Below are 27,055 nucleotides of genomic sequence, written 5' to 3' on the forward strand. Positions count from 1 at the left end.
GGACCTCTGTCATGTATAGCTCTAAAAGAATGGGCTTGTTGGCATTTTGAGCTCTCCGGGAGAGAGCAGAACGTGTCTCTCTGATGGCTGAGTCCTTGGAAATTAATGCTCCTGAAAAGCTCTGTAGGTTTAGTGCCACAGTGATATGGAAAATCAAGCAATTATAGGAAAGCAGAAAATTCAGTTAAGGCTAAAGTTCGTATCACCCAAAATCTCTGCAGCATATACAGCAGCAGATTCAGTCTCTTATGTTCTTCTGCGGGAGTTCAAAGTTTCACAAAATCTATACATCTCATAAATGAACTCAAGTAATATAAACTGGAACATGCAAAACAAGTACAGAATGATAAATGAACATTAAGAACATAATGACAGCACAATATTTTGAGGGAAAGTTGTTGAATATAAATTAACTTTTAATCCTGGACTGCAGAGAAACGGGCAGAAACATAGGAGAGAGGTGAATGATTGGCCATGACAGTGGGGAATGGTGGGGAATACCCACATTTCAATGCCTGCTCCTGATATTTATGTCTCTCTGCAACACAACCAGCAATTCAGTGAAATCGATCTGAATTCATAGCCCTAAAGGAAAAGGAGTGCTAGCTTTTCAAGGAACAGTCTGCACTTAGCATTGTAATAAAGATGTCCAATTTTAGCTTTTTAAAAGAGTTATTTCAATCATTATCCCAAAGGCTTTTAAAGCCAACTGATCTACAAATGGATTTTCACCTTAAGTTAATTAAGGAATAACATAAAATCCGTAAGTCGAAAGCAATTCACATCAAAAGAAGCCACTTACTATGAAGCTAACAAAGATCTTCCACAAAGATGCCATTAAGATAGCTTTCTTTATCTTTAACAGTAGCTTTTCCCCGTCTACATCAATGACGAGCTGCTAAGTACATCTCCTCTGTTTCCTGCACTTCTTTTTCTCAACTACAAAAGTGATTCCAAGATTAGGAAGGCAAAAGCAAAAGAAAAGAGTATAAACAGGGAAAGGACCCAAATCTGCACTCACCATAAAAGTACCAAGTGCATTGCCTGGGAAGCTTCCTTTATTAATAAAATAAAAAGGACAAACATGCATCACATTGCCTTTTGCATTCCGCTTCAAATTTAACTTGACTCTGAAGGGCAATTTAGAATTAATGAATAAGACTATAATACAGTCTCCAAGGGATGTGGAAAATAAAAATCATTGCTCATGACACCAGACATCATCTAATTTTTGCAAATGTCCTGTATCACTGCGCAACTAAATTGTGTCAAAGTATGTTACTGATTGATAGGAAGTATGGAACAAAAATTCTAAAATACACAGTTGTACAGAGATGGCAGAGAGAAAACAACCACTTACTCTCCAAATGTGTATGGTCAGAATACTTGATTAGCTTAAAAGACAGAAAAGCTTTACAGTAATAAACTAACTGATGAAACTGCAGTACAGGACATTATGTGTGGAAAGTGACTTCTACCTGTATAAATAAATAAGGTAAATAACAACACTTTTATATTTATACTGCTCAATGTAAGAACTTACCAGATCAGCCACTGGAGATTTCTTTCTGTTCTGCTTTTCTACTTCAACTTGCATCTTCGCCATAGGCTTTGCCATAGCAAGAGCCATCTTAGCTTCAGCCTGCAACTTTTTCTGCCTTGTAAGAAAATCCATATCATCAAGGGATTCGGATTCTTCCTCTGTTGTGTCCCTGTCCGAGTACGAAGAGCTTTGCTTGCTCTAGGGAAAGAGATCATTTTTTGTAAAGTCTTTCTAAATGGAACGCTGAACAGATGCCACCATAAACCACGTGTTCTGCGATCTTTCAGGACTATTGTGGCAACTGAATCCATCTTTCATTAATCAGTTAAGTCCCACTTTGTCACTGAGCACTTGCCAGCTCTATTGCAAGAACAACCCAGCTCGGCATATCTTTTCCCAAATGTTGTCTTGAAATGTTCCCTTCCAAGTACTTATCCAGCTCCCTTTTGAATGGCACTATCTCTGGAAGTGTGCCATTGACCTTTACTGCTTTTAAGCATACAAATATGTTTTGGACATTTTTGCTGAGCACCCTCATTCAATATCCTCTTGACCTTAAATTGTTCCCATCGATAGGATGGTTATTTCTCTGTATTAAAATTCATAGTTTTAAATATACTGGTACCTCACTCAGAATATATTTACAGCATTGAAAATGCCAGTGGAATCAGGACAAGAGGTCATTCCAGCAATTTTATATACAGAAACATGTTTCCAACGGCAGCGTTGCCCAAACATGGCCTTCCTCCCTGCTACTCTGCTGAGAATCAAATTGAGGGTGCAGTCCTTTGCTGGCACTTGTGCTGAAGTGAAATGATTAATGCCATGCCGATGCTGTGTGGTTTTCCTGGGGGCATGAGCCAACAAGGCAATGTGCAATGGCTGCTTGTGAGGGATGGTGTTAGTTGGGCACTGAGATGCAGGGAGCTGGGCTGCAGTCTGGCCAGCAATGGAGTGCACCTTGCTGCTGGCGACCGGCACTACCAGATGACTTTGGTCATGTGATAGAAGTTGCTCCTTCCCCCTCCATTTGTGAGCCATTCCCTCCCCCAGAATTTTCTCTGTGGTAAACAAACTCTTCTTTCCGTGACCTCCACTGAGCTTGCAGAGACATGTTTTGCCACAGAATTTTGTTGCCTGAGGGCATGTACTTTTTGAATGGAGATTATATATTTGTGCACATCCCAACTCCAGGACCAAGACGCCAACTGCCAGGAGGGGAGACACCGGAGGCGGTGTGGCATGGCATTCATGACAGACTGGGGGCAGGCCCCTCCCATCGTGTTGTCTTTCACCATTCACTCAGTGAACAGGCTGGATTATGTGTGTACTGTGGACTGCTGAGGGTTCATTCTTGCCAACAACATTCACACTCCATCAATCTATGAGACATGTCATTTAGCAACTTGGGCTACTGCACATTATATTTTTCTTGTGTGGCTGTATGTTTACTGCTAACTTATATGTGCCCTATGTGCTTTGGTGCATAAGCTGGCACATAGCCAAGTGGTTAAGGCATTGGTCTAGTGATCTGAAGGTCACTAGTTCGAGCCTCAGCTAAGGCAGCGTGTTGTGTCCTTGAGTAAGGCACTTAACCACACACTGCTCTGTGACGACACCAGTGCCAAGCTGTATCGGTCCTTGTCCTTCCCTTGCACAACATCGGTGGCATGGAGAGAGGAGACTTGCAGCATGGGCAACTGCCAATCTTCCATACAACTCTTGACAGGTCCTGGAAACTTCGCAAGGCACAAATCCATGGTCTCTCAAGACTAACGGACTGTGTTCTACACTTCTGCCCTGGAGGAACGCTGTTTGGATTGGCTAAATTCATGAGTATTTATATATGGTTGAATGATAATTCAATTTGAATTATCAAATTATCAGTGAAAGACTAGAGTTAGTAAATAATTAGATTACAAAGGAGTTGGAGTCAGATACACCATAAGACACCACTATGTCAGCAGCACCTGTAGAAAGAGAAGCAAGTTATGGACAAAATATTACCTCTGTTTCCATTTCCACAAGTGCTGAGTGCACTGCTGAATGATTCCAACATTTTCTGTTTTATTTCAGATTTTTACCATTTTCAAATTCAAATATTTTAAAATTTTCATTTACACTGGAATTCTCCATCACTTACAGTACTTTGTTTTTTAATTGTTGGAAGTATGGAAGTACAACGGTTTGGTCATTAACATGGTATAGAATACAAAGCTTCATTTGGGTCAAACAGCATACAGCCATATGAAGGCTGAACTTGGGGGAGAGGGATGGTTTGTTGGATTGAGACAACAATTAGAGGACCATCTTACTGTGGCTCCTGAAACCAATGCTTTCACGTTCAACTGGAGGAAGAGAGCCAGTGTGTGAATGAGGACAGTTTTGTCTGCATTCCTAAAGAATCAAACCTATGGAGCTGAATTCTGGAACGGAAATTACAGAGGAAGAGTGATGAGTTTAAATATGTGATAAACTGGAAAGCTTGAAGGAAAATGATATTACGTAGTTTACCATCTTATTGAACATGGAAGAGGTTTTGCCAATGCATGGTCATTCCAGTGTGAAAGGCATATTGAAAAAGATGAAAATAAGGAGCTGTGGATAGACTGCCTTAGAACTAGGAGATGAAAAATTCAACGACTTTATAAAGGGAAAAATATGGAGGAGTAGGTAATTGAATAGGCAAGAATTGGCTTTTTGAGGTGTCGCTGAATAAGAAATGCTTAGACCTTGAATCAATGAAGCCCTTCAAATGATCAGTAACCATGCAAGACAGGAACATCACAGAAACATTTTAGATAACCACGAAGTAGGAACTCAGGGATTTCAATACAATATCTGTTAACACTTACCATTGGAGACAAGGGGGTGTCCAGGCTGGTTTCTGTCTTGCTGTCATCTGCATCACTGTCCTTGTCACTTCCATTGTCATTTACAAAACAGATCTGCAGATTCATGCCACTCTGAAGGCTGCAACATAAAAGTTTTGTGCGGTTTAGGAAAATGAATACAAGTCGGCAACAAGCAAGCAAGATTGTACCTGGCATCGCAATGCAAGACCAGAAAATGCTAGAATTAATTGACCGGTCAAGCAACATTTGTGAAGACAGAGTAGGGTTAATAGGTGAGCTTGATAAACCCCAGGGTACTGGATTTGTTAAGCATTTGTAGTATTTTATTTTAGATTTTAGTTTCCATAGTATTTCACAACAAGATATCCGTTTGTTTTCACATGGGAGTGTACAAGATAGCAGCAGGAGTAATCACTTGGTTCCTCAAACCTGCTCCGTCATTTAATAGATTCAAGGGATACCCATCTACCACAGGAACCTTCCACCCTCTTATACGCATCAAGAATCTATCTACTTCTTCCTTAAAAATATTCAAAGATTTGAACTAGTCTTTGATTGGAGTACTGTGCAGATGCAGTAGAAACATTCCTCTGGACGTCCAGTGAAGAGCTTTACAAACCCAGTCTCCATAGAAGAAGGGTAACATCTGGCAGAGTGGTTGTCATAGGAGTGGTCTGAGTCAGAGTGGTAAGGCTTTGGTTCAACAGGGAGGCAAGGTTAAGTAGGTAAGTTCATTCCTTATTCAACTCTTGAGAGAATAGGGGGTATAGGGGGTATGTCCACAGGTCCAGTGTGCTGTTCTGGGTGCCAGATGCGGGATTTCCAGGAGATAAGCCTCCTCAATGGCCACATCTGCACCAGGTGCATCAAGATGCAGCTCCTGGGAGACTGTGTTAAGGAACTGGAACTGCAGCTCAATGACCTTCAGCTTGTTTGGGTAAGTGAAACAGTGACAGACAGGAGTTACAGCAAGGTAATGAGCCCAAGACCACACGAGATAAATAAATCAGTGACTGTCAGGAGAGGAAAGGGAGAATGCCAGATAGTGCAGAGCACCGTTGTCGCCGTCCTCCTCAACAATAAGTATTCCATTTTTGATAAGACATAGGAGAAGAATTGGGACATTCAGCCCATTGAGTCTGCTCTGCCATACTGCCATAGCTGATCCCAGATCCTATTCAACCCCACACACCTGCTCTCTCACCATATCCCTTGACCAGCCAGGAATCTATCAACTTCCTCTTTAAATATATCCATGGATTTGGCCTCTACTGCAGTCTGTGGCAGAGTATTCCACAGTTTGACCACTCTTTGGCTAAAAATATTCCTCCTTACTTCTGTTCTAAAAGGTCACCCCGCAATTTTGAGGCTGTGCCCTCTAGTTCTGGATACCCTCACCAGAGGAAATATCCTCTCCACATCCACCTTATCTCGTCCTTTCAACATTTAGTCAGTTTCTGTTAGATCCCTCACATTCTTCTAAGTTCCAGCGAGTGCAGACTCAACCTCTTCATTCCTGGAATCATCCTCACGAACCTCCTTTGGACTCCCTCCAATGACAATACATCCTTTGTGTGATAAGGGGTCTAAAACTGTTGACAAAACTCTTAAGTGCGGCCTGACTAGTGATGGCAGACAGGGATGCAACTGGCTGACTATACAACTCTCAACAGCTTCTTGTAACCCTAAGCACTGGACTCTCTATACCAGGCCGTGATGCAGCCAGTCAAAATGTTCTCCGTCGACAGAAATTTGTAAGATGCCTTGATGGCAGACTAAATCTGCACAGACTCCTAACAAAAAAGAACTGCTGGCATGCTTTCTTTGTGACTGCAATGTGTCAGCTCGGGGCAGGTTCTGTGAAATGTTGATTCTTGGGAACTTGAAGCTGCTCACCCTTTTTAGCATGGACCCCTCAATTAGGGTTGTCATAGGCTCTTCCTATTCCTCCTTCCTGCAGACCACAATCAATTCCTTGATCTTGCAGCTATTGAAAGCAATGTATTATTTTGGCACCACTAAATCAGCTGATCAATCTTGAACACCTCCTCGTGGTCAGGAGTAATTCTCCTTCTGCAAAATTTTATTAGTTTTGTTTGATTACTTTTTTTAAAAAAAGTACCCTGTTATAAAATCTTCAATAACAGTAATAATAATATCTCCTATTTTATACAGTTGCCATTTTACAATGGAGCCATCTACTGAATAATTAAGAGTTTATCAAGAGAATTGCAATGCCAACATTAACAGCATTTGGATCTATTCTTCCCACTACTTCAGGGCACTTCAATCTGAAGTCTTCTCTTCGATTTGTAGAAAATTATTTCGAGGTAACAGGAGATGAAATTTAACTTCACATAAGTAGAAAACAAAATAGTGGATCAGGTCCCTGTTGCATCCTCTTTCTCATTGTGAAAAATACTTCTTTGCTCTTCAACAAAATTGAATTTGAATTAACTTATTGAATTTAACTTTTATTTGAAAAAATGGAATGAAATGCAAATGCTTGACTAAGAAAATGGCAAGATTGCTTTAATCTGTTAACAGTTGATCACTGATTAACGTTAGATTGTTAGAAAGTCATAAGAAATAATCAAGGTAATTATAAGCATAAGGTTTACCATTTTAAGCCCTCTTCAAGCAGTACCACTGCAGTATGTGCCTTTTTGTTACCCTTAGCCAATTTCCTAAGTTTTCATGCTGCTTTAGCTTATTGAGTTCAAAAACTACCAACAGCAGATCAGTTGACAAAAACGTTGACTGTTTTATCAACCAGAGAACTGCTACTCAACAGACAGAAACTCCAGAGAGAGATATTGGGGTTATTTATTTTATCTTTTTACAGCCTCTGTGGTTATTTAAGATTTTTAAAAAATTGTTCATCATCTTATGCAGAGCTTCCATTCTGAACTTCTTTTGGCAGTGTATTTAAACAATTTTTTGGCTAAATTTGAACACTTTGAAATAAGTGTAATCATTGGAGATATTCAAAACTAGAATATTCTATCAACAAATTTCAGGTGACAATTTGCTACCCCTGCCAGATAGTTTCCAAAATTAATCTTATTTTAAACATTTAAAGAATTATTAAAAAAAATCAAGGACCCAGCAATGTCAGAACCTAATTATCTACAAACATTACTTAAGCTTTGAGCTGAAGACAGTTCTCTTATATTTTTTGTGCAACCAGAATTGCTTCACTTGTATTTCTTAACAATATATTAATGAAGTGGAAAATTTTTTAAAAAGGAGGCAATCACAAAGACGGCTATGAGAAAGAGAGATGCCTTTTTCTTGCATCAACTATTGTTGTGAATGTTGAATTTTGAAGGAAAAAATCTATACATCAAGTCAGTTGTACAGCATGAAAATGGATCCTTTGGCCCAACTCATCCAAGCTGAGCAAAAGATGCTGAGCTTAGCAAGTCCCATTTGCCACATCAGACCCATATCCCTCTAAACCGTTGCCATCATACACACATTGATTTGAGTGAGTGAGTGTGTGTATAAATGAAACATATCTACGGACACAAATAATTAAATCACACTTAATATATTTGGTACTTCACATTTAATTAGAAAGATGCAACTAGTGGTTAGTACTCTGGTCTATAATAATTTTGTAGTACAATTCCATTGAAGGACTAATCAGTGGCACAGTTCATTATTAAATTTGAATAATATCAATGAAATAGCAACCAAACAAAAATACTTTAATCAACATTATGACAGCATTTGCTTACATATTACAAGTACCAAGATATCACACTTCAAAGAAGCTTGCCATGATCTAGGTTATCAGTTTCCAAATACAATTCATTGAAAATTTTGAATATTTTTCACTTTTTAAACTTTGTGCTATGTATAAACATCTGTGACAGTAATATAATATTCAACTCATTGTTCAGAATAGTGTTAGGGTTAGGGTCAACTGTTGGATAATTGCCTACATTCTGAGGTTCACAGAAGTACTTTTTAGATAAGGCTGACACACTTAATGGCGGAGTTACAGAAAGACCTGTGTGTAGGTACAACAGATCAGTCTTTATAAGAAATAAAATTTTCACCAATAACATACTGCAGTTAATACCATTTTGAATTTAGGAAGTAGCCCCTACAATTCTCATACCCTCAGAATCTCCGTAAGTTCCACCCATTCCTTGTCTAAATCTTCTTACAACTTTCTCCAGTATCCAGTGGTCTACGACCTGTTTCTGTTTGCTCCTTTGTGGAAGGCTTGCTACTGCAGACAAAACTTTTGAGTCTTTTTTGTGATGGAATTGTGATACCACAGGGCCCCAATGTAGGTGCGACTTTTTCCACTACTAAAAGATACCAATGAAGTTCTTAAACCAACACGATGACTACTTTTGCTTACATACATTGAGTACTCAAACACTCAAAATAGCTTTCCATGATCTATTTTTTATTTGTAAATTTGAAGGAAGTTTTACTGAAATGTTTTGCAAATATTTTCACTTTTTTTTAAATAGTGGTCTCACAAGTAAACAGTTATATCATCTCTCTTTTTCTCTCCATCCACCATTTTGATAGAACTGACTTGTGTTCTGAATACTTCTAAGTTTCTATACTGCATTAAGATAATAAGTTCTGTTGTATTTTAATTAACACTTCTAGAAACTAAGGTGTGTGTTTCTCAGACATTTATTAAAAGCTTGAGGTAGTTGTGCGTTATCAATTGTAATGATACCATTTTAATCCTGAAAATTAGTGAAACCTCACTGGGGGAAAAAAATTCATTTACTGAATGCATCAATATGACTCAGGAGAAAATAGTCTTGGCCTTAAAAGCAAAATTGATGTTAGCTGACAAGCAAATTTATTTAGCCTCATTTGTGTGAAGATGAAAAATCCTCCAAATTGCCTTCTTCCTCTTCCTTCTAAAATTGCCTAATTTGCAATGCAAAATTGCAAGGGGAAATAAAATAACAAAAGGAACATTATTGCCTTTATGTTTTAAAATGCTTCACAAACAATTAACTACTCTATAAATATTGCCAACTAGACAAAATATTGCAGTTAGCACTAAATAAATTACTAGATAGTCTATTTCATTGTTGGACTGCTGGATCAGTGTTGTCCAATATAGCAGGTGACTCCATGCTGTTAATTAAGAAGGCATGAGAATTTTATATTTTGATTATGCAGTTAATGAGGCAGATGAGGTCTGGCTTTACTGCTTCACTTCCAGGGTGTCATCACTGAAAGTAATACTCATTTTTGAAGTGGGTTTAGGCTGAATTTCTGTTAATAATTCCATGTTCCAAAATTTATAACAAAATAATGAGTACAGAATGCTATTATCAGGTATGAAACCATCAAGTTAGAAATGAAGAATATTTACTAAAGGCATCATTTCTGGACTCACATTTTAGCTACAGTTACTGTAAACAAGCTCATTGTGATTGCACAAAATTCACTGCATCACCCATCATTCACAAAGCAAACAGACTTGCCTGATGCAACGAGAAGGTCACATGATAAGCAGCCATGGTTTGCTATCCTCTGAATATTCGCTGAAGTTAATGTGCTTTCACTATTACTGCTTTTCAAACTGCAGACACGGATAGCTGTCAGAATTTTACTAAGATATGACAAATTGCCCAACCTACACATATACAGGTAAAAAATAATTGTCACTTAATGCATAAATAAAGTTGCTATTGTGTCAATCATCTCCTGTTTTGAACTACCCTCTTATCATTACATGAGGAAATTCAGTGAAAAGTATTAAACTACATCCTAACAAGATATTATGACATAAAATGTCAAATAAGAATTGATGGCTGAGATACTACTAATTAAGTTGCAGTTGCTTAAGTAGATGGAAAATGCTAATCTGTGTGCATCCACTATAGGGAAATAGAAGAACATTAATAATTACGTTACACAAGATGCTTCTCTTAAGATAGATATATAGTCATGAGCCAGGACCCCAAGTTTGGACCACGGGTACCATGTGGGGGGAATAATTTTTATACTGATTTTTGGCAATGTATACACCCCTAGTGCTAGAAAATATATGATAGCATTGCAGCGGTGGTAGCTTGCATGGTAACCTCCATGCTGGAAGAACCATGATCCCATGGTACCTTGCTTATGATAAGATGAATCATGCCAGGTACCTGTCCCCTTACTTTGCTCAAATGCTGAACCTCCCAGAGAAGAATCCTTCTCTGTATGAGCCTGCAAGTCAGGCCAATTCTCAGTGCAGCTGTCAAGTAACAACCCCTTTGGGCAGATCCCGGTGGGCCGGGCTATTGAAGCCACAGTGAACAAAGGCACAGACTCCTGCAGGCACACCGCGGTTCAGCCTGAATGCTGGAGCTAACAAGCGTTACTGCATAGCAGCTGAGCACCGCAGTGCACTCCTGGGACAGTTAAGGGAGACGCTGCAAGGCAACAAGTCAGAGCTTTATCACGCGGAGCTACCTCGGCCAAGAATCCAGAAAGATGAGAAGCAGCTTCAGCAGTGGTTAGCCTCTTACATGAATGGGTCAACCCATTTGCAGAGAAGCAGGACCTCATTAGCACCTCTACGGCAAAGGCAGCCCCCAAGGACATTGCCTCCGACCTGATGAAGGTATGTGAGATTGGTGAGCAATGCTATGCAACCTTCAAGATGAGAGACTCGAGGAAGACCCACCAGCAAAGAAATTCCATGACCCAATGAAAACCAACAAGCTGAAAACATTCAGTGATATGTGTAAGAAAAGCGAGGTGAAATCAATGGGAGGTCGATCATCTTGAAAGCAGACAGGTCTTTGTTCGGACACATCATAGTGATGGCACAAGAGGGCAGTCTACAAGAGGATATCCTTTCTCATCCCCTTGGACCATTGCCCTGGGCCCTGTCTACACCAGAAGGATTGCTGAGAAGGACAAATAAAGCTACGTTAGCCACAACCTTGCAGAAAAATGTAGCAATAGAAGAGCAACTCCCAGGACACTCTGCTACAGTGGTTGATGGAATAAACTTGGTCCAAAGAGTGAAAGGTGATCAAGTTACCTTCAGAGATGTTACCACAACAATTCTGAGTTTGGCTCTGAGGGAGGCCAGTCAGAGTATCAGAATAGACTTTGTGTTCAACACATACAAGGAGAACTCTATTAAGAGTAGTAAAAGATCTCTACGGAGTGAAGAGTTTGGTCATGAGTTGTAAGGTATCACAGGCACACAGATGGTGAGGCAGTGGAGGAGCCTCCTGACCAAAGTCAGTAACAAAAATAGTCTCATTAGCTTCATTGTCCATGAATGGAGGAAGGCAGAACACAGAGCAAAGCTACAGGAGAAGATTCTGTATGCAACTGTGAATGACAAGTTACAGAATCACATCTCAAGACAGTGAGGAGGTGTCAGCTCTTCAAAGTGTCAACAAGAAGCAGATGGCCGCCTACTTCTCCATGCTGCCCAAGCCACAAGAGAGGGATACCAATCTGTAGTGATCTGCTCAGAAGACACTGATGTCTTTATCATGTCTTTAGCATTCTGTGACAAGATTGAGGCCCCATTGTTCCAGAAGTGTGGCACTAGAACCCGTACAAGGCTTGTAGACATCAGGAAGGTTGCTGCCACTGTTGGCATAGAGGTTGGTAGGGCTCTCATCAGGTTGCACGCATATACAGGATGTGACACTGTAACACTTTTTCAGGCAAAGGGAAGACAAGTGCCCTAAAAATTCTGACCAGCAACAGGGAAACTCAGGACACATTCTTAGATTTGGGTCACAAATGGGACCTCTCCCCAGAACTGATGAACAAACTGGAGGCATTTACATGTCTCCTGTAAGCCCCAAAAGCATCGACCACCAAGGTCAATGATCTTAGGTATCACCTTTTCTGTGCCAAAAAAGGCAAAATCGAAAGTTATCAACTTCCACCACGCAAGGACTGCTTAGCAAAACATGCACAGCGAGCCAACTACCAGCTGGTATATGGAGAAGATGTTTGGAGAAGGACCCGCAAGTGCTAAGCCCTGTTGGCAGAGGATGGAAGGTGGAAAGAGAAGAGGAAGCTGAACAGTTGGCGGTGCACTGGATGAAGGCCAGACAGCACCCGATGCCATCCTGGATCTACTTGGCCTGTAACCGTCCAAAAAAAATGTTCACTCCCTAGATGTATGTGTGTTGCAAATGGCCTTGGGTGTACTGACATTTGTAGACTGACAGACTGTGAGAACCAGTCATCCACCTCAGAGAGTATGGAAAGTTTAGATGAAGATGTGGAAGACTTGGAAGACATGAAAGACTTAGAAAATTATTATGATTATTAATAGGTTATGAAGGTCTGGAAAACAAAGTATGGAACGCAGTCTTTGATTAAATATATTCATTTTACAACCAAATGGGGCCTAGGTTATGGCTGTGTGGAACCTCACATTTGAATTATTTTACTATAATTCTATATGCTGTGACAAAAGCTTAACATTGTTTTGATTTGATACAGCAATATGGAAAGTATCATGACATTGATAAAACTCCAGAAATCTCTCCAAATGAGGTTTTTTACCGGGGGGGGGGGGGGAACATTTTCTGCTGGACTGATGTAAATATGGAACATACAGTCGGCCCTCCTTATCCTAGAGGGATTGGTTCTAGGACCCCTCGTGGATACCAAAAAATGCGGATGCTCAACTCCTTATTCAACCTGTTTCAATGCGGTAGTCCTTAGGACCCAGCAGAACCCCAGACCTTATTTAACATGTGGTGGACATTAGGCAGCGGAGCTCTGAATCCGCAGTATTTCTCTTCACGAAAATAATCATGATCATGATTGAAAAAAAAAGTGGAAATAATAAAGTGATCAGAAAAAGGTGAAACGCCATCGGTCACTGTAAAAGTGTTAGGCTACGTCGGTCAACGATCGGAACTATTTTAAAGGATAAAGTAAGAAAGGCCCTGCCCCGATGAAAGCTACAATTATTACTAAGCAACGCAGTGGTTCAATTACTGGGTTTTGGGGTTGTGAGTTTTTGATCCTCCACATCAACCCGGCATGAATGGAGAGCGCACTCGGAAGTGGTCTGTCATTGGATCGAACTCAGGAACTTCCGTTCCCGAGCCCGGCACTGAAACATACGTTCTTAAGTGTTTTATATGCATAGGAAAGTTAAAATATTTACTACATACTAAGACAAACATTTGACTAACTGACGCTAAATAATACTGGATGTACCTGTTCTGACTTACTTAGTGACAGAACTTCCAATTTTTTCTCGATCTCGATCCCGATCCACGATAACCCACGTACATCCTCATGTATACTTTAAATCATCTCTAGATTACTTATAATACCTACTACAATATAAATGCTATGTAAAATAGTTGTTATACTGTGTTGTCTAGGGAATAATGACAAGAAAAAAAAGTCTGTACATGCTCGAACAACAAGTGCTGGAACAGCACTTCCAGGTTTTCTCAATTCGCAGTTGGCTGAATTCGTGAAATGCAGAACTCGCGGATAAGGAGGGCCGACTGTATACAAAAAGTGATTACTTACTTGAATTCCTGAATAAATTCTATACAAATCCATGTGATTATATGTATCCTAGGGTTTTTATTGACTTTTCCCACAATAAACAACAGACAAATATTTTTCTAAAAATGCAATAACTCACTCTACTGAAATTGGGCACTGGTACTGCGAGTTCAACCTATGACGGGGTTTTCAATGTAGAATTTTATAACAACATTTGATGAAAAGAGCTTGAACTCCGCTATCATTGTGACAAATTTCAATGTTGAGGGATCACTGACAACAAACTACCACTAGGTTGAATATATATGTTGTACTTTATACTGGCCACTTTCAGAAATGATTATTTTAGGGTAGTGTTATAAAATGCATGACAGCACACATAAAGCTACTACTGGTGCAATGCTATCATATACTTTCTAACTCTAGAGATGTATGCCTTGCCAAAAATCACTGAGCATTATTCCCCTCAGATTGTACAGACCAACCCAGACTAATACTGCAGCATACTGAATAACCTCCATGGAAATACTGCAAAAGTCATCTGCAGGTAACAGGGTCATTTCAGAACCGCTGATGTACTCTACCAGTACTCTGAAACTATTCTGGTGGGATGAGGCATGATGATTCCTTTTTAACTGTGATGTTCAAAATTGCCCCAAAGGGCATTCAGTGAAGAGGCAATCCTACCCCACAACTACATAGAGATAGGTTTCACAAGATTGCAGTGACCATCCAACATTTTCTATACAACTGTTCAGACATCCTGATGGCTGCACATTTGGATCAACAAATACTGATCCCAAAGTGTTAGGCCTCACAATGACTCTGCATCTGATCAAAGATGGTCAATCACTGTCTTTGGAATCAATGGAATTTATGGATACTGAACTGCTGAAGATTTTGATCTTCAGCAAAACTCTGAAAATAAATATTAACAAAGGCACTGCAGAGCAACATACAAGACAGCCACAGAGGAGAAAGATTCACACAAGAAAAAATCGCAGAAAGCAACAATTCAGCCTGGTCCTGAAAGTTATGCAGATTAAGCACAAAGCCCTGGTTTTCCAATTATCTCCGAAAATCAACACTTGATGTATGCATCAAAATGCTTTTTATGAGTTCTTGTGGAATTTGATTCAATCACTTCTTATGGATGTGCGATTCCAGGTCTTAAACTGCTAAAGAAAATTAAGTTTCACATCAAATGTTTTTGCCAATTATTTTATCTCCTACTGCCTTTGGCAACATATATATGATTCAGTTCACCCTTCTCTACATAAAGAGGAAAAAATTTCTGTACGTAATCCAAGTCTGTCTTCTCTGGTATAATTTTGGTATCCTTTCCATCTTCTCCAAGGCTTCGAAAACTATAGTTAAGTACAGTGCCAAGAGTTACTGTGCATACAGTGTTCAAGCTGAGCTCTAACCAGTGATTAATATTTTAGCATGATTGCCTCCTTTTTACATTCAATGCCAAATAATCTCAAAAGCTTCCAGGTACCAGCATCAATTTGCCTTACCACCTTCAATTTTTTGCATAAAAACAGCCCCTTTGCTCTTATAATTTTCTCAAGTCATTCAGATTACACTCTCTCGCTACACCATCTATTTTTCTCAGCAAGTTCAGTAATCCACAATAAATTGTAATGACAACTTGGCTTTCAGCTTCCTCCAAGTGTCTGCTTCCCATTTCCTACATTGCTAAGTTTTTAACCTCCTCCTGCCTCAAAACTATGCTTCTTATACTCATGCAGATGATCTACGCTTTTTCAAAAAAAGGTCTTGATTCTAATCATTCTAACCAACATGCTACATTGTTGTAAAATGTGCTATTGTTCAGTTCCACAGTAATCCTAAATTGCAAATCCTAAGACTAAGTTGCAACTTAGTCTTTGTTACATATGTCACAAAGCACTTTCCCAAATGCCTCTTAAAACTCAGTGTATCTGACGTCTTTACTGTTCCTTCCAAAAAACAATTGCAATAGAATTTAAATTTATAACTAGATCATTCTGAGCCCAGTAGTTCTGAACGTACACTTTATAATAAGCTAGCACTCGAGGATTCGCCGTTTTGCAGCATATGAAGTAATTCTCATTCTTAGCAGCTCTCTCTCTTAATATATTTTATATCCCACTGACAGATCCCTTTCAGGTTTGATGATTTATTACTTCTACTGAAGGATTTATGACTTAATAGTAATGGCCGAAAAAAGTCGTTCTGGTATTGAACTGATAAGTGGCAAGACTTTTTCTGAAACGGAGCAAATGGAACAAACCAAGAAAACGGAGGAACCTGTTACACTAGCAGGAATATTTTCTTCAATGCAAGACATGAAGTCGGGATTCAGGTTGTTTAATACTAAAACTGATAAGCTGACCGGTTCAAACTGGAAGCTTGAGAAAGACATTTCTATGGTTCAAGACTCTGAAAAATTTGGACTCTCAGCTTCAAACACTTCAGCAGTCTACAACCTGAAATGAGGATCAGCATGCTCTATTCAAGCAAACTATTAAAGATCAAGGAATGAAGATATCTACGATGGAAAAGAAAATCAATGAAATTACCTCGGAACTATCTAAAACGAAGAGAAAATTGGTTGATTAGATAGTAGAGGGCGTCGAAGGAATTTGCGTATTCTGGGACAGCCTGAAAATACTGAAGCTGGCGATCTGTTAAAATTCTTCTCAGATATGTTGTACTCACATTTTAGTGAGACCCTGGAAGCCAGCCCCTCAATTGACAGAGCCCACAGAATTCCATTTTCTTGGCATTCATCCCAATTACGTCCTCGACCAATTGAACTTTCTTTGCATTATTATATGACTAAAGAAGCTCTTCTTCGAGAAGCCAGAAAGAAGCAGAAGTTAATCTTTAGTTCAGCACAAATTCTGATCCCCTGAAATCTTTGCTGAAGGAAGGAAATACTGAGAAGTTGAGTGAAATATATAAATTAGATTTATACCCCTCCCTTCGCTTTCCAGCAAAGCTGATAAAATCTCAGTCACTGAGAATCTACTCTCCCCAGGAGGGATGGGAGTACATTAAAAATCTTAAAGTTAAGCCTACTGAATAAAATATTACAGTTAACCCGATTACTCAGTAGGTAATTCTGAAGTATTTGTTGTATGAGTTGTTTATGGATCTTCTGAGTTAAGCTTATCCTATACTTTTTCAGTCTTTGGTATGGGACGTGGCTGATTAAAAGTTTTTGTTACCTATTAATAGAGTGTGAGTGTGTGTGTACACATATTAAAAAAAAACTGGTTTGTAGGGAACCTCTATAGTATTGTACTCTAATGGTCTGCTTAGGACCTGTCATGTATTAATCTTATTATTTATTTTATTTGTTTCAATAATATAGTTTTAGGTCTGTTTTATGTGTGTGTGTGTGTGTGTGTGTGTGTGTATATACACACACACATATACATATATCACACATACATTTTTATATATATATATCACATACATACACACACACACACACACACACTCATTTACTTTTCTTTTTCAAGAGAAAGAATATTGTTTGTAATATTATTTGCTCGGATTTATTCTCTTTTTTTGAATATGTGTTTAAGATACTTCAGCTGATTCTAAGATGGCCATTGTTGATGATGTTTTTATTACTGTTAGACATAACATTATAGTAGTTGAATTCTGCTCGTGCCTTTTATTATGGCTATTTTCTGTGGGATCTTTGCTTTATTTTAATATACGGAGCTGCAAGATGGAGAATAGGGTCCCGGGTTATTAGTTTAGCATGGGGCCAGCCATGTTCGCAGAATTCTTAACTTTTGAGAGGCGGGGGGAGGGGACTATTAGAGTAGGTTTTTTTCCTGATTGGGCAGTTCTTTTGATGGGTTTTTTTCTCGCAAATGCGTCACTCCTTCTGGTTGTAATTGCGCCTTTTGGTTTAATCTGTACTTGCGTAACATTCCTTTATATAATATTAAATTCAATTCTAAACTTGGATGTTAATAAAATTAATACAATATCTTGGAATTGGAACGGTGTCAATCACCCCATTAAGCGTAAAAAGATTTTTAAGAAATTAAAAACACAACGCAGATATTATTTTAGCACAAGAAAATCATATACAGAAAAAGGATGATGACAGATTTTCCGATTTTGGAAAAGACCTCTGTATCACTCGCTGTCTGATTGTAAGATTAGAGGCGTTTCTATATTTCTTAGCCCCAAAATCCCTTTTGTACACCTTAATACTACTACTGATTCAACTGGAAAATATTTAATTGTTACTGGTTTATTATGCGAACAAAGGGTAGCTCTGGTGTGTGTATACGCACCTAATGTAGAAAATTCTTATTTTTTAAAGAAACCGAACCTGAATGAATATAAGTTGACTTTAATTGTTGTTTAAATCCAGTGATTAACAGGTCATCAACCAATCCGTTGCTTCCTAATAAAACGGCGGCTTGTATTAATTCTTTTTTACTAGAATATGGCCTGGTTGATATCTGGAGATACAAACACCCCAATGATAAAGATTTCTCTTTTTTCTCACACGTTCATCATAAGTATTCTCAAACTGATTACTTTTTTTTTTAGATACACATCTGTTAAACTCCGTTGTTGAATGTGTGTATGTTATCATTGCGCTTTCAGATCACGCGCCTTTAAAGTTAACCCTTAAGGTTCGGATAGATTTTTGAAAATGTCACAGTGGAAACTTAATCTGGTATTGTTACAGGATCTAGCTTTTGGTAGTTTTAATAAGGAGCAAATTTCTATATTTTTTGAATTTAATACAACTGAAGGAATGTCAAATCTGGTTATATGGGACACATTGAAATCTTTTCTTAGGGGACAGATAATCTCATATTCAGCAGTTTTGAGAAAGAAAACTAAAGCGGAATTGTCAGTGCTTATTAATAAAATTAAACAGATAGATAAAGCGTATTCAGTTAAACCTACTGAAGACCTATATAAAGAAAGGGTCGAACTTCAATCACAGTATGATTTACTTCTGATCTTTCCCACCGAACAGCAAATTTTTAAATGTAAATGTTTATTTTATACACTTCGGGAAAAATCTGCTAAACTTTTAGCAGGTCAGTTAAAGGCTGGGATGGTCAGAAGACAGATTTTAAAAATTCGTAGACTAGATAGAACAGAAACTTCAGATCCTGATGAAATTAGTAAGATATTTATGGACTTCTATTCTAATCTGTATAAATCTGAATTCTCTGATAGCACTATTATTATGAATAGATTTTTGCAAAGGTTAAACACAACTCAAATTTCGATTCAAGATGTTGACATGTTAGATGCACCTATTAAACAAGAGGAGATAGCCAAGGCTATATCCTCTATGCAATTAGGTAAAGCTCCAGGACCTGATGGTTATAGGGTAGAATTTTACAAGACTTTTCATGAAACGCTTATACCACATCTTCAAAATTTACCGATTCTACATCCTCTGGGAACCTTCCTAAATCTTTATGAGGCATTAATTTCATTGATTCCAAAAAAAGGAAAAGACCCACTGGAATGTGTATCTATAGACCTATTTCTTTACTGAATGTAGATTTTTAAATTCTCTCTAAGATTCTAGCAAATAGGCTTGAGAACATCTTGCCAAATGTTATCTCAAATGATCAAACAGGATTTATCAAAAATAGGTACTCACATTTTAATATTTGAAGATTATTAAATATCATTTATTCCCCCTCAGCCAAAGAATCTGAATGTATTGTATCTTTGAATGTAGAGAAAACCTTTGGCAGGGTGGAGTGGCCTTATCTATTTCAGGTTTTGAAGAGGTTTAATTTTGGTCCGGGATTTATTTCCTGGATTAAATTGATTTATCATGCCCCGGTAGCTGCGGTTATAACTAATAATCAAAAGTCTCCTTATTTTAGATTATATAGAGGAACCCGTCAGGGTTGTCCACTTAGTCCTTTATTATTTAATTTGGCTTTAGAACCACTTGCTATTGCTCTTAGGGATTCTAATTCTGTGCAGGGTATTAAGCGAGGGGATAAATGACATAAGATTTCATTATACGTGAATGATTTATTATTTTACATTTCAAACCCTAGGAAATCTATTCCTTTTATGTTATCTATATTTACAGAATTTGGTATTTTCTCTGGATATAAACTTAATTTACATAAAAGTGAATTATTTCCTATTAATAATTATTCTGATTATTATGATCAAATACCAATATTGCAAAAAACCATTTCACTTACCTTGGTATCAAAATTACTAATCATTTTAAAGACCTATATAGGTATAATTTCTCCCCCTTAGTTGAATATACTCAACAAGCACTTTCTAAATGGTCGCCTATGTCGATGTCATTGATAGGTCGAATAAATGCTATAAAAATAGTTACTTTACCGAAATTTTTATATATATTTCAAGCAGTTCCCTCTTTTGTTCCAAAAACATTTTTTGATAAAATAGATTCTCTGATTTTGTCTTATGTTTGTAATAATAAAAGCTCTAGAGTGAATAAACTTTTATTGCAAAAACCAAAAAAAGATGAAGGACTGATCTTACCATTTTATTTTACTGATTTTATTATTGGGCAATTAATATTTGTTATATTATTTTTTGGATTTATGATATAGATGACCAAGATCGCCCTTCATGGTTACAGTTGGAGGAAAATTCAGTAACGGGGTTTTCTTTAGCTTCTTTATTAGAAGCTCCCCTTCCGTTTTCGCTTTCCAGAATAGGTAGACAAGCTCTCAACCCTATTGTCAAACATACTTTAAAAATCAGGTTTCAGTTTCGTAAATTTTTTGAATTAAATGATTTTCTACTTTCTAGCAATATTTATTCTAATTTCTTTTTAAAACATCAACTCTGGATAAGGCTTTTTTAACATGGAAAATTAAGGGAATAAGAACTTCTTTAGATTTGTTTTTACAGGACTGTTTAATGTCCTTTTCACAGTTAATGGATAAATATGACATCTCTAATACACACTTTTTCAGATATTAACAGGTTAGGAATTTTTTACGTGATTTTTTTACCGAATTACCTCTTGGCCTGCTCTTTAAATTTGGCTTATGCTATTTTTCAACTTAAACCATTTCAAAAACGATTAATAGCTATCATTTATAAACAGTTAATGAATGCTCGCATGTCACCTAATGATAGGGTTCTACGTACCTGGGAAGTAGGACTTCAACATTCACTTTCAGATAATCAATGGAGTAAAATTTATTACTTAGTCAATAATTCAACTATTTGTGCACGCCATACCTCAATTCAGTTTAAGATAGTACACAGGGCCCATATGTCCAAAGATAAATTGGCGCATATTTTTCCTAATATAAGCCCTACTTGTGACAGATGTCATGCAGAAGTGGCTACTCTAACTCATATGTTTTGGTCACGTGTAAGCTTAAATAACTTTTGGAGGGATGTGTTTGGAATATTATCTAAAGTTATAGATATGGACGTTCAACCCAATTCACTTACAGCAATTTTTGGGATTATTCCAGAGGAAGCAAGCAGAGTGTCTGCTTCTGCTCAACATGTGATAGCCTTTTCAACTTTACTGGGTAGGAGAGCTATCTTGTTATACTGGAAAGACTCTAACCCACCTACTGTTTTCTGTTGGCTCTCCTCCATTATGTCATGCCTACGCTTGGAGAAAATTAGAAGCCGGACATTTGATACATCTTTTAATTTTGAACAAGTCTGGAGACCTTTTATTCAATATTTTAGCATGATTTAATTTATTTATTTATTTATTTATTTTTCTTTATTCTCTTTGGGGAAAATCCTGATCTGTGAAGGTTCGGAGATGACTGGAAGGAAGTTTCTTTTTCTCTTTCTCTTTTTTCTAATTTTATCCTCAAACGGACTGCCCGATCTTTCTTTTTTTAGTTTTAGTTTAGTTAGTGAGGGGTTTTTCCCCCCTTTATTAATTAAAACTTCCAATTTTTTTTTTACAATTGTTATGAGGAGTTGTAGTTTTTTCAATTATATTCTATATATAACAGAGTAACATTTTACCTATCTGATTTTGACAATATACATTTCTTTTTTACTGCTGTTTATATGTCTTTTGTATTATCTGTTTGCTAAACTTCTCCTCTGATTTGTATATTCTTTACTGGAAAATCAATAAAAAGACTGAAAAATGAAATGAAGCACTCCAAGGATAAATTGCAGTCTTAAACTAATTCTAAAAAGCACACCCCGCCCCAATAAAAACATATCAAAGCCGAATGCTCCCAACAGTAATGCTGCTCCTCAAGGGGGTGCATTCGATTTCCTGGAAAAGCACAATACAAAATAAAGATCCTGGCAAAGCACAATATAAAGTAAAGATGTGAGGTTATAGGCCACACGCATCACCTTTTGAAACAAATAATTCCACATTATTTTGCACAGCATTCTCCTGAAACGGAATTCCGAAGAATTTAATTATATTTGTGAAGCTCTGAATTTTTGCCCAGACTATTTTCCCTTGGTACACACAGTGAGTGTTCTATTTTTGTTAAATGATTGCACCTAAAAGGTTCTACCTCAGGTTGTAAATCCTTCAACTTGCACCGACGTTGTATTGTTTATTTTTATTTTTATTTATATAATTTATATAATTTAGGTCTGTCATGGTTGCAATGTATTGTATTACTGCTAAAAGCTCATGTCATGGCATTTATGCTCTGGACTGCCCATCTGAATATATCTGAACTTGGATTTGCTCAAATCATCAATATTGCTTTCAAATGCACCTACATTTATTTTCTGTTAACAGCTCAAAAGTCTCCAACTAACTTCTCAGTAACATTAACATCTCCCTAAATTACTTACCAAATCACTGCCTTCTATCTCTATTGTCCCTTCTCAAACTCTGCTGGAGCCAACTGCAATCTTAACTGAGAAAAATGATTACTGTACTTTGTTATAAGAAGGCCTTCAGTTTTTTTTAAATGTCTCCCCTTGAAACTACAAAATCTAAATAGACATTGTACAATACATTTTCATCTATCAGATCCAAACTGTTAACATTAGATTGTTAAAAATAAAATACAGTCGGCCCTCCTTATCCGCTGGGGATTGGTTCTGGGACCCCCCATGGATACCAAGAAATGTTGATGCTCAAGTCCCTTATTTAACGTCTCAGCGCGGTGGACTTTAAGATCCGGCGGAGCTCAGGGACTGCCGCCCGCAGTGATTCTGTCCCAGAAAACGATCACGATTGAAAATAAAGTGGAAATAATAAAGCTATCGGAAAGAGGTGAAACACCATCGGTCAGTGGAAAAGTGTTAGACTACAGTCAGTCAACAATCGTAGCAATTTTAAAGGATAAAGTGAGAATAATGGAGCATGTGAAAGGCCCTGCCCCGATGAAAGTTACAATTATTACTAAGCAATGCAGTGGTTTGGTTATTGAAATACATATGTTTCTTAAATGTTTTATATGCATAGAAAGGTAAAATATATACTATATACCAAGACAAACATTTGACTGACAGTAAATAATACCAGATGTACCTGTGCCAACTTACTTATAATACCTAATACAAAGTAAATGCTATGTAAATAGTTGTTATACTGTATTGTTCAGGGAATAATGACAAGAAAAATAAGTCTGTACATGCTCAAACAACGAGTGCTGGAGAGGGAAGTGTCATCAAATGTGAAGTGGTGGCATTTTCATTGACGACTTTCAAAATTATGATTCTTGATACATTCAGTCTGTCATTTTGTGCATTACACCCTGATGCTTATATGGCCATCAAGAGAGGATTCAAATAGACTACAGCAGACTGAAGTGGCCAAGTGATGACTTAATACAAATACATTCAGTGGCCACTCTATTAGGTAACTCCTGTATCTAACACAGCGACCACGGAGTGTATGCTTGTGATCTTCTGCTGCTGTAGCCCATCCAATTCAAGAGTTGGCATGGTGTGCATTCAGAGATGCTCTCCGACACACCACTGTCGATATGCGTGGTTATTTGAGTTACTGTCGCCTTCCTGTCAGCTTGAAACAGTCTGGTCATTCTCCACTGATCTCTTCCACTATTGAGCATTTTCACCCACAGAACTACTGCTTACTGGATTCTTTTTTTGTTTCTCACCCCATTCTCTTTAAACTCTAGGGACAATTGCGTGTGAAAACCCCAAAAGATCAGCAGTTTTGGAAATACTCAAACCACGCTGTCTGGCACCAAGAATCACTTGATGATCAAAATCACTTGGATCATGTTTCTTCCCCATTTTACTGTTTAGTCTGAACAACAACTGAATCTCTTGACCAGGTCTGCAGGCTTTTGTACACTGAGTTGGTGCCACATGATTGGCTAATTAGATATTTGTATTAACAAGATGTACAGGTGTATCTAATAAATTGGCCACTGAGTGCAGGATTGACAGTTCCATGTAAATTTGATTATTAGAAAGGCTGAAAAGAGACAGACTTGCTGGTGTGAGAGAAATATGCACTTTCTGTGATTTCTCTTTCTGAGACAAGGAGTGTTAATACATAGATATCCAATTATTTCCTGATTTATAGCATAGTTAACACTGTAATAACTTCAAATACAAATAATTGTTATTGAAGCTTGATATATTAAATTTAGACAGGGATTTCAAACCCAATATACTTTCACCATTCTTAAAAATGGGAGACTCACAGTATAATAAATTCAGTAGGAAAAAAAGGTCACATTTCTTAGAGTTAATTGTATGAACCTAATATTAAGCTATAACGAAAAAGGCATGTTCAATCCACCAGATAAATGGCTGTGTAATCATCACAATGACTTCTCTTCCCATTGCTGTATTGGAAAAATGCTCTCTTTCACTTGCACAGTACTGCTTGCTGGTATCACCCAAAAACACTGGACTGATTTTCACATTTATGCTGATGACACTCAACTCTCTATTGCATTCCTTCTGTCAGACTGCTTCTGAATGAATCATAATTACTTTTAGCTACACAAGAGCAAGTCTAAGCTATTGGCCCTAGCCAGCTGCTCTACTGGACCAGACTTCTTCTATTTTCAGAAGATGCACCGTCACCGAAACAGGCCATTTCATCCACTTGTCTACATAAGCATCAAGTACCCAGTGTTACTAATTCCACTGACTTGCAGTTGGTTGTTGGCCCTCTACACATTAGCTTGGCTAGATAATTCTCTTAAGTATTGTGAGATTACCTGTCATCTCCACTATGGGAAATATGACTGCCTTGACCAACTACCACAATCCAAAGCCTTGCACTCAGTCACATTTCAACAACAATTCCATATCCGGCACCTTCACAACCCTTGGACTTAAAAGTACCCTAGCAATTGTGGCAATATTCAGAAGATACAATCGCCCTGTGCATTTGGTCCAAAACCTCATTCCCTCTCATCAGATGGCATTCTCTCAATGTCTACAAATTCTTTTATCCTAAGGTGTGAGAGTGGCAGGGGGCAGTGACAAGGGTGTGTCAGAGATCAAGAGAGCAGAAGCTTAAAATCCACATAGACACACACACACACACACACAGAGCCATCCCTAATGTCTCTATTAGGCAGGGGTGAGTCCAAAGTACGAAATAATCAAAGATAACCTACTCTGTATATATTATCAATTGGACACAGTTTTCACTTAATAGCACAAACATGAGGAAATCTGCAGATGTTGGAAATTCAAGCAACACACACAAAATGCTGGTGGAAAGCAGCAGGCCAGGCAGCATCTATAGGGAGAAGCACAATCGATGTTTCAGGCCGAGACCCTTCGTCAGGACTAATGGGAAAAGGAGATAGTAAGAGATTTGGAAGTGGGAGGGGAAGGGGGAGACCCGAAATGATAAGAGAAGACAGGAGGGGGAGGGATGATGTTAAGAGCTGGGAAGTTGATTGACAAAAGGGATACAAGGCTAAAGAAGGGGCAGTATCATAGGACAGAAGGCCTTGGAGGAAAGAAAGTGGGAGGGGAGCCTCCAACCTGATGGTATGAACATTGATTTCTCTTTCTTCCGTTAATGCCCCTCCTCCCCTTCTTACCCCATCCCTTATTTTTAATATAAATTTCCCCCCCTCACAATAACTCCTTGCCTGTTCTCCATCTTGCTCTGCTGCTCCCCTCCCCCTTTCTTTCTTCCAAGGCCTTGCATCCTATGATACTGCCCCTTCTCTAGCCTTGTATCACTTTTGCCAATCAACTTCCCAGCTCTTAACTTCATCGCTCCCCCTCCTGTCTTCTCTTATCATTTTGGGTCTCACCCTCCCACTTGCAAATCTCTTACTATCTCTTTTTTCCGTTAGTCCTGATGAAGGGTCTTGACCCGAAACGTCAACTGTACTTCTTCCAAAAGATGCTGCCTGGCCGGCTGCATTCTACCAGCACTTTGTGTGTGTTACTTTCACTTAATAGACCTTTTTGTCATGGCATTATTCCCTGTATCTTTTGAAAAGCAAAGCCAGAATTACACTAATATACAGGCACCAACTTAAACAATCACCCCCAAAGTTCGGTGAACCACATACAAAAGCTTATAATTTCTCATTGGCACTTAATAATTTGCTCTGAAGGATATGTGTCTTATTATTAACACCATAACTCATTAAAAACTTCAAAGAATGGTGCTAACATTCTAAAAACAAGGTAATTTTTGTCCACTTGAAAACCACAGCTAATTTATTTCTGTCTAGTTTGTTGGAATTACTTTAACTCCAAAGAGGAACAAATTGATAAAGACATATTATTCCCAATTGTGTAAAAGAAATCTTCTATTACGTCCTGTATTCCATTATGAATTACTAGAAAATATCATCATTAGAGGAGGCAATTTAGTAATAAAACTGAGGCTTCTCTATCTTGACTCCTCATAATTTTGGTATTCCCATAATCTGTGCCAGAACAACTCATTTCTGAAAGATACAATGATACATTCTCCTTTCCATGATTCATTAGTCTTGCAATTCAGCCCCATTGCACAACTTTCTATCATAATCTATAGCTTCCAATGTGCAACATCTGACTTCTTTTCATTTGTTGTTACTCCAATATTGAGGCTCTGGAAACCCATACTCAAAATCATCCATTTATCACTTCTTGGTTTACCTCATGCTATAAGATGTTTTACAACCTTTCAGCTGTTGTTCTGTTACACTGAGAACACTTTCTTGTGCAGATTGTGGGTTTCAACCTTTCAACAAGA

At 38.0% G+C, this 27,055-nt stretch overlaps 1 protein-coding gene across 10 annotated transcripts in view; it reads right to left on the bottom strand.

The window, feature by feature from the left end:
* The window catches only part of schip1 (schwannomin interacting protein 1), a 175,679-nt gene that overhangs the window by 46,517 nt on the left and 102,107 nt on the right, over positions 1-27,055 (bottom strand). For all 10 annotated transcript variants that reach the window (XM_059947289.1, XM_059947270.1, XM_059947298.1 and 7 more), the window contains 2 exons: positions 4,399-4,516; positions 1,544-1,741 (listed from right to left, as the gene is read on the bottom strand). In XM_059947289.1, the coding sequence (XP_059803272.1) occupies positions 1,544-1,741; positions 4,399-4,516 (316 nt within the window). The remainder of the gene's footprint in view (positions 1-1,543; positions 1,742-4,398; positions 4,517-27,055) is intronic.

This window comes from Hypanus sabinus, chromosome 2, assembly GCF_030144855.1.
Source record: "Hypanus sabinus isolate sHypSab1 chromosome 2, sHypSab1.hap1, whole genome shotgun sequence".
Taxonomy (NCBI): domain Eukaryota; kingdom Metazoa; phylum Chordata; class Chondrichthyes; order Myliobatiformes; family Dasyatidae; genus Hypanus; species Hypanus sabinus.